A 7,792-nucleotide genomic window follows, 5' to 3' on the forward strand; every position below is an offset into this window, starting at 1 on the left:
CCCCACTATACTACAACATTTGCAATAGGCAGAAAAACCTATTACCAGCAATGCGAAGTAAGGAGCGAATGGTAGTCATCTTCACTACTGGGGCAAAAGTTTCATTATAATCCTTCCCCGCAACTTGCTTGCGCCCATTACCAACCACTCGAGCTTTGTGGCGCTGGATCGTCCCATCAGGATTATATTTTATCTTATATACCCATTGACTATCGATAGCCTCTTTGTCGGGAGGAAGATCTGTGATGTCCCATGTGCCATGTTCCTCCAAGGCATCGACTTCAACATACATCGCATCATCCCAAACCTTTTGACCAATAGCTTCTTTAAAGTGTTTTGGCTCAACTCCAGCCGTTATGGCAGCCATGTAAGCCTGGTGTCTTGGGGAGAAGTCAGAGTCAGCTATAAACTGAGACAGAGAATATTGCGACGTACCTTGAACCACTTGCGAAGACTTTGATGTGGAAGATGAAGAGCATGGAGCGTGATGGGTATTTGCAGCTGTAGTGTTGTACGTGACATAATCAGTAAGACGCACAGACAGAGTGCGTTGTCGCTGTCCACGACCTGAGGGAGCAACCAGCTCTGGTTCTGGTACTGCAGCATTATGTTCTGTCTGTGAAGTTACGGACAGTGGAGGCAAAGGAAGTTTAGTATTCTCCTGTACCTCATGTGTGAGGCCATGAGTCTGAGACAAAGCATTACCGCCAACTGCAGGTGGTGCTTGAACACCGGTTTCAGTTTCAGTCGCCACTGTACCAGGACCTTGTGTAGCTTCTGGTACAAGCAAGGAAGTCTCGTGTACTTCATGAGACTGCGGTGACAATGAAGAGTCAGAGCTCCCCCTGTTGTCGAAGGTTGTGACCGGAATTTCCCAATCTTCATCAACAGCAATGACTTGTGACGTAATGTCGTCGAAGGTAAGGTCTTAGCGTAAGGGAAGACATCCTCCCGAAAGACAACGTCCCTAGAGATTATAAATTCATCTTGATCAGCATCATAGACTCTCCAGCCCTTTTTGCCGAAAGGATACCCCATAAAGACACCAAGACGACTGCGAGGTCCAAACTTATCTTTGTCTAGCGAGGCTCGATGAGTGTAGCAAGCGGAGTCAAACACCCGCAGATGACCATAATCTGGTTTAACACCGTGGAGAAATTCATACGGCGATCGTCCATTGTGTAGGTTGGTGGGTGTCCGATTGATCAAGTATGCCGCAGTTAGAACTGCTTCCCCCCAGAACTTAATAGGTAGACTCGCTTGAAACAACAAGGCGCGAGAAACATTGAGAATATGCCTTTGTTTACGCTACACTCGTCCATTTTGCTGTGGAGTTGCCACACATGATGTCTGGTGAATAATACCTCGTTCACAGAAAAGAGAAGAGAGACACATAAATTCGGTTCCATTGTCACTGCGAACCATTTTCACACTCTTTCCAAATTGTTTTCCGGTGTATGAGAGAAAGTTTGTAAGGACAGTACGAACTTCAGACTTTGCCAACATGAGATACGTCCAAACTGAACGAGAAAAGTCATCAACAATTGTCAGAAAGTAGACAGCTCCACATGTAGATGGAACTATATAAGGACCCCAAACATCACAGTGAATAAGAGAGAAACAATCAACTGTTTTATTAATGCTGTCATGAAAGACTTCTCGAGTCTGTTTAGCCTTAAAACACACATCACAAGAATGCTGACTAACAGAACCAGAAGAACCAGAAATCATAGGTAAAGCCGAAAACACTGAAAAACTTGGATGTCCGAGACGTTGATGCTATAGAGCCCGACTTGTTGCAGCATCAACTCGATGAACCTTCGCTGTCACGACATCCGTAAAGAAATATACCCCATCATGATCTTCACCGGCTTCAATCAAAGTCTTCGTAAAACAGTCCTGCAATAAGCAGATAATATCAGTAAATGTCGCAAAACAATTTGTCTGCTTCAGAATCTTTGCAACAGAAATCAATGTGCAACTGAGTGATGGCACATAAAGCATGTTGTCAAGGAGACAATGTCTGTGAGTTTAAAAAGTCTTTTGCTTAAAGCAAAGGTTTTGCTTCCATCAGCAAATCCAATAGCACAAGGTGGAATATCAACAATGTCTGTTAACAAGGAAAGAACTCCGGTCATGTGAGGTGATGCTCCAGTGTCGAGTATCATATTCCCATGAGTCGGCTTACCAGAAAGCTTGTCATTTCTGTTTGACTTGTCTTGGATAAGTTTAGCGAGAGTCTGCAACTGTTTTGGTGAGAAGTCTGGTAATGAGGTAGAGGCAGATGAATTTGAGGTAGTAGCGTGAGCTGTGATAGCAGAACCGTGACCTTTTCCAAATGACCCACCACCACGTCCTCTTCCTCGAGTACTTGTTTTGTTGCGTTCAGTTCACCATTCCGGATAGCCTACTAGTTGCCAGCAATCTTTCTTCTCGTGTCCGCTACGTCCACAGTGAGTGAAAAGCATAGATCGATCTCGTGGATGCTGAATAGTATCTGGTCTAGCAGCATCAGTTGTTTGCGCAACAAACCCAACAGCATCTTGTTGCTTTTCACGAGTCCGAGCAGAACCAAGTCGTTGTTTTTCTCATACAACCCGGGAGTAGACTTATCCAAGAGTTGGTAACAGATCAAGACCAATCAGAGTGGTACACAACCCTCCAAATCGTGAGTCATCAAGACCAAGTAGAAACTCTTGAACTTTGTCTTCTTCTCGCTCCTTTGATATGTCTGAAGCCGCTCCACACGAACAAGAGGGAATCGGTCTGTAGATTGCATATTCTTCCCACAGAGTACTCAACCGACCAAAGTAATCAAGGACATGCTGGCCATCTTGCTTACACGAGGCCATCTGAGCATTGATTTGATGTAACCGGACCTTGTTCTTAACAGAGAATCTTTGTTTCAGATCTAGCCACATTTGAGAAGCTTCAGAGACAAACGTAACAGTGGATCTTATCTTTGGTTCAATAGACGCTCGCAACCACCCGATGATCATGGAGTTGACTGTCATCCAATTCTCAAAATCATCATCTCCACTTGCGGGTTTCTTGATGGTTCCATTGATGAAGCCTGTCTTGCGTTCTGCGTTTTGCTTGCAAAGCATTCAACATCTCAACGGACCATTCATTATCGTTCTCACCATTAAGCTTAACTGAGGTAATGACAGCTCCTGGATTATCGGAACTGTACAGCACGTACGGTGAAGGAGAAGCCACTTCTTTCTTCTCACCACCGGTAACTTGAGATAAAGACTCTTTCTCCATTATCTTGCAATGAGAACAAGGGTCTCTTGTTGCAAATTAGGCACAACACGTATGCTTTTAGATTTGAAAAAAAATGTAAATATGCTCTGATACCATGTAGAATTGGTAATCAAACTGACTTCCGTTATTAAGCTCAATGGCAACTCATATTTATACATACGTGAAGAGAATCCTATCTCCTACATTCTAGGAGATTTACATCGAGATTCATAGATATCTTAATAAACCATATGTTTATCTAACTTAGGATAGCTCCCCACAATACCGTAAATTGTCTACTCCAATTTTGGTGAAGTCGTGAAGATTTTATCGTAACCAATAAAACTATAAATATTTTCTTTTCTTTCACCAGAGAGGACCCTGGCCCAAAACGAATGTGCTTGCGGCCGTATTTTTGAATACGTATTTTTAATCATGTCAAGTAGGGGTGGGAACTTTACCCTATACCCGAAGCCGCACCCGAACCCGACCCGAAAAACCCTAACCGAAATCCGAACCGAAGTAGCAAAATACCAGAACGGATATTAAGTTAGGAGAGATTGGATATCCGAACCCGAACGGGTAATATCCGAACCCGAACGGGTAATATCCGAACCCGAACGGGTAATATCCGAACCCGAACGGGTAATATCCGAACCCGAACGGGTAATATCCGAACCCGAACGGGTAATATCCGAACCCGAACGGGTAATATCCGAACCCGAACGGGTAATATCCGAACCCGAACGGGTAATATCCGAACCCGAACGGGTAATATCCGAACCCGAACGGGTAATATCCGAACCCGAACGGGTAATATCCGAACCCGAACGGGTAATATCCGAACCCGAACGGGTAATATCCGAACCCGAACGGGTAATATCCGAACCCGAACGGGTAATATCCGAACCCGAACGGGTAATATCCGAACCCGAACGGGTAATATCCGAACCCGAACGGGTAATATCCGAACCCGAACGGATAATATCCGAATCAGAATAGATATCCGAAGATAACCGAACATATATATACTTACCCATATATTTCTAATTTACATCTCTTATTTTTTTTACTATTTATATTGATGTTACACATACTTTAAGATCAAAATATATATATAATTATGGAGAAAATGATTTGATATTCATTTAAAATGCATGTCAAACTTATGTTTAATGTATTAACAAAAGTTACATTCAAAATTTAAAAACAATACCCAAATTAATATCTATTTGTTTTTGAAATATTATCTCCAAACCTATTAATCATCCAATCTATAAAAAATAAAAAATCAGTTAAGTGAAATCTATATTTTTAAATACAAGAAACTTAAAAAATGAAAAAAATAATTTTTTTTCTTTTAAAATCTAAATATCCGAACCCGATTCAAAATAACCGAACCCGAACTAAAAATATCCGAACCTGGCCCGAAGTACAGAAATACCCGAAAGAGTTCTCTATCCCTATACCGAAATACTCGAAATCCGAAATACCTGATCCGAATTCGAACGGGTATCCGAAAGTCCACCCCTAATGTCAAGGGTTCGAAACCATCTCTGTGCTTAAGGAATTTTTTCAGCCATTTCTTGTGTTTGACTAGTAACCTCAAAAATAAGGACCGGCCTGTCTTTCATAAAGTACATATTGTATATTGGAACTTGGAAGTAAGGCGGATCCAGATATCTAGAAAACAAATCATACTTGTAAAATTATGTGTATCAGTGTCTCGTAAGTTACATATAATCTTTCTGTCACCTTCATAGTTTTTCTTTTTGAAAATTTAGTAATTTACACTTTAATCCTAAATATTATTAATAGTTAACTATAATCACTAAACTTTCAAAAACCAATAAACATACTATTTGAAACATATTAAAATAATACGTTTGAAAAAATATAATAATATGTAGTCAAATATAACTATAAATAGTAAAAAAGTGTTAATAAAATAATTTTAGTCTAAATAATTTTAAAAAAATATAACGATAAGTACTAAAATATAATATATAAAAAGTTATGCATGAAACAGTAAAACATATAAAGTTGTAGGACAAAAGTAAAAAATAAATGGTATTTTAATAGGTGTATAGTGCACTCTCAAATTTGAAAGTGTACTATTCACTCTTTGAAAATTTGAAGAGGTAAAGAGTTGTTGGAGTGCAAACCGCTAAAAATAAAGAGATAATAGGCTGTTGGAGATGCTCTTACTTCATATTTGAGATTTATTCTTGATTTTTTACCTTTTTAGTATCAAATTAAATTTATTTGATTAATTTTCCAACGTTTTTTAGTTTTCCTGACGTTAATATTAGATAGTGAAAATTTTCAATTAAATATTTTTGTCGGCCATTAAATATATATTAAATCACAAACTAATTAAAACGTAAATTTGAAATTATTAGCTAGTTTTGAATTTATTATATCCTTAGACTAAAATTTTAATTTATGGTTGAATATTACTTTTAAACAGCAATAAAAACAAGTGCTTATATCTAAATAACACACAGAAATCATAAAATAACATTTAGTAAAAACTAAAAACAATAAAATGCTTATATTTCTGTTTATAATTATATTATGAGTTATTATTTTTTAAATAAAACTAACAGTTTTTAAAAAATGTAAATAATAAACTATTTAATAATGTATATTTCATATTTAGGTTTAGAGTTTAGTAGGGTTTAGTATTTAAAAGTGACAAGATTAGGGTTTCTGGTGTAAGGTATAACTAGATTTTGATCCGCGCTTTCAAAGCGCGGGTTTGTTTTCTTTGACATACTTATTATTATAACAAATGTGTTTAAATGTATATCAAGTGTCTTAATGATTTTTGTTAGCAATTGTTTTTAATGTTTATCGATCTGATTTAAAGCGAGGTACTTAGGTTTTAGGAGAAACTTGGGGAGAAAGTTGGAGGATCTTCTCTTTATTATCGAATATCTTTATTTTTTAAGATTAGTATTTCAGTTACCATGTTAAACAGAATATATTCTCTGCGTGTTCATCAAGTTAATTTAGTTAAATCGGAAAATTTTGTTTCTATATATTATATTTTGAATTTATTGTATGTAGCAATTACGAAAATGGAGGTTATCGAGAATATTCCTAGAATTTATTTGATTTGAATCCGAAAATTTGTGAGTTTCTATGTATTATGTTTTATATTTATATTTATATACCAAATTTGGTAAAATGTTTAAATTAAAATATTTAAATATTATTGGCTTTTAATAACATTGAAAACCAATGATTTCGAAATATGTTAACCCTGTACTATAATAGTATAATTAATATTATTGAATGATACTATTAAATATATTTCGGAAATTAACTTCGTATAAGAAAATTTTAAATAAGACATAATGAGCTCCAATATATTTGGTATAGTTTTTTGGACAACAGGATTTGATGGTGTTAATAGTGCGTGAATAGAGTTAGGGTTTGAATAGAGTTTTAGGGTATAGGGTTAGAATAAAAACGAATTTCGATGTGTTAGTAAACATATACGAAATGAGCTTAAAAATGTTACTTGTTAATTTGTTGGGATTACAATTTCCAAAAAGGATTTAAAAAAAAATTCAAAAAGGTAATGACAATTATTGTAATTAATTGGAAAAGTCTGGGGTATAATCTTAAGAAGGATTCTGCTTTATAGTATAAATTTAGGAATGTTTTGAAAATTCTTTTTTTGTGTAATATTTTGTGACAAAAACTTTTTTTGGGTGATATTGATGTGATTCATACTTTATCGTTCCTGCTAGTATCCTTTATGTATCATCTTCGGTTTCAAAATCACATATTGTTGAAAGGAAAAGGCAAATTACAATTCAATATATGTATTAGATTTGAATTAGTTATATATATAATATTAGCACAAGAAAATGAACATGGTGATTTATTATGCAAGTGTAATATATATATGTTGAAGATGATTTTTGTAACAAGTCGAATACGCACTCTCCAATATCTGAATCACATATTACCATACTGTTTAGTCATCGTTAAAAGAAAACACACAATTTAATTAATACGGACGTGTGTTCGCATCACCCATTGGCCTAGGAGCATAGTTACATACGACCCAAACATACTCATTGTTATGACACCTGACCGTACCACAACCAAGTCTTTGCGATTGATTAGCCACAATCTGGGTGTAATGCCCACACACACCACTACACCTGTTGGTGTCATAATTGTAATTAGGCTTCTCCGTCAACCAAAACTTAGTCGCAATCGGACCGCTCATTGTGTCCAAAGGTTGGACCCACCCTGCGGCTAAATTCTCGCCGTACATTCCGTCAGTTGAATGCTTCATGGCGCAGTCTTTGGATCGTACGTTAGCGTAGTTCTGTGCGTAGGCAGCTAGTTTATCGTCCCATACCAACGGAGCCACCCCGACATCGGCTCGAATCTGGTTGTGAATCGCTAGCGTTTCTTCCGGTTTGAGATCATACATTGGGTCAACTTTTCCCAAACCATATATTTGAGTTAAGATAATGGAGAATAATGTTAGTACGACGAAGCTATAACCCGAAAATGACAT

The 7,792-nt window shown here is 36.9% G+C and overlaps 1 protein-coding gene across 1 annotated transcript; it reads right to left on the reverse strand.

Moving 5' to 3' along the window:
- Positions 1 to 7,270: 7,270 nt before the first annotated feature.
- LOC106317666 (pathogenesis-related protein 1-like) lies at positions 7,271 to 7,792 on the reverse strand. Its single transcript, XM_013755448.1, has one exon. It carries the CDS (start codon positions 7,790 to 7,792, stop codon positions 7,271 to 7,273), a length of 522 nt encoding a protein of 173 aa, XP_013610902.1.

This window comes from Brassica oleracea, chromosome C9, assembly GCF_000695525.1.
Source record: "Brassica oleracea var. oleracea cultivar TO1000 chromosome C9, BOL, whole genome shotgun sequence".
Taxonomy (NCBI): Eukaryota; Viridiplantae; Streptophyta; class Magnoliopsida; order Brassicales; family Brassicaceae; genus Brassica; species Brassica oleracea.

Coding starts and splice junctions, on each gene's coding strand:
- LOC106317666 (XM_013755448.1), bottom strand. CDS start 7,792: ATGTCATTTTCGGGTTATAGCTTCGTCGTACTAACATTATTCTCCATT.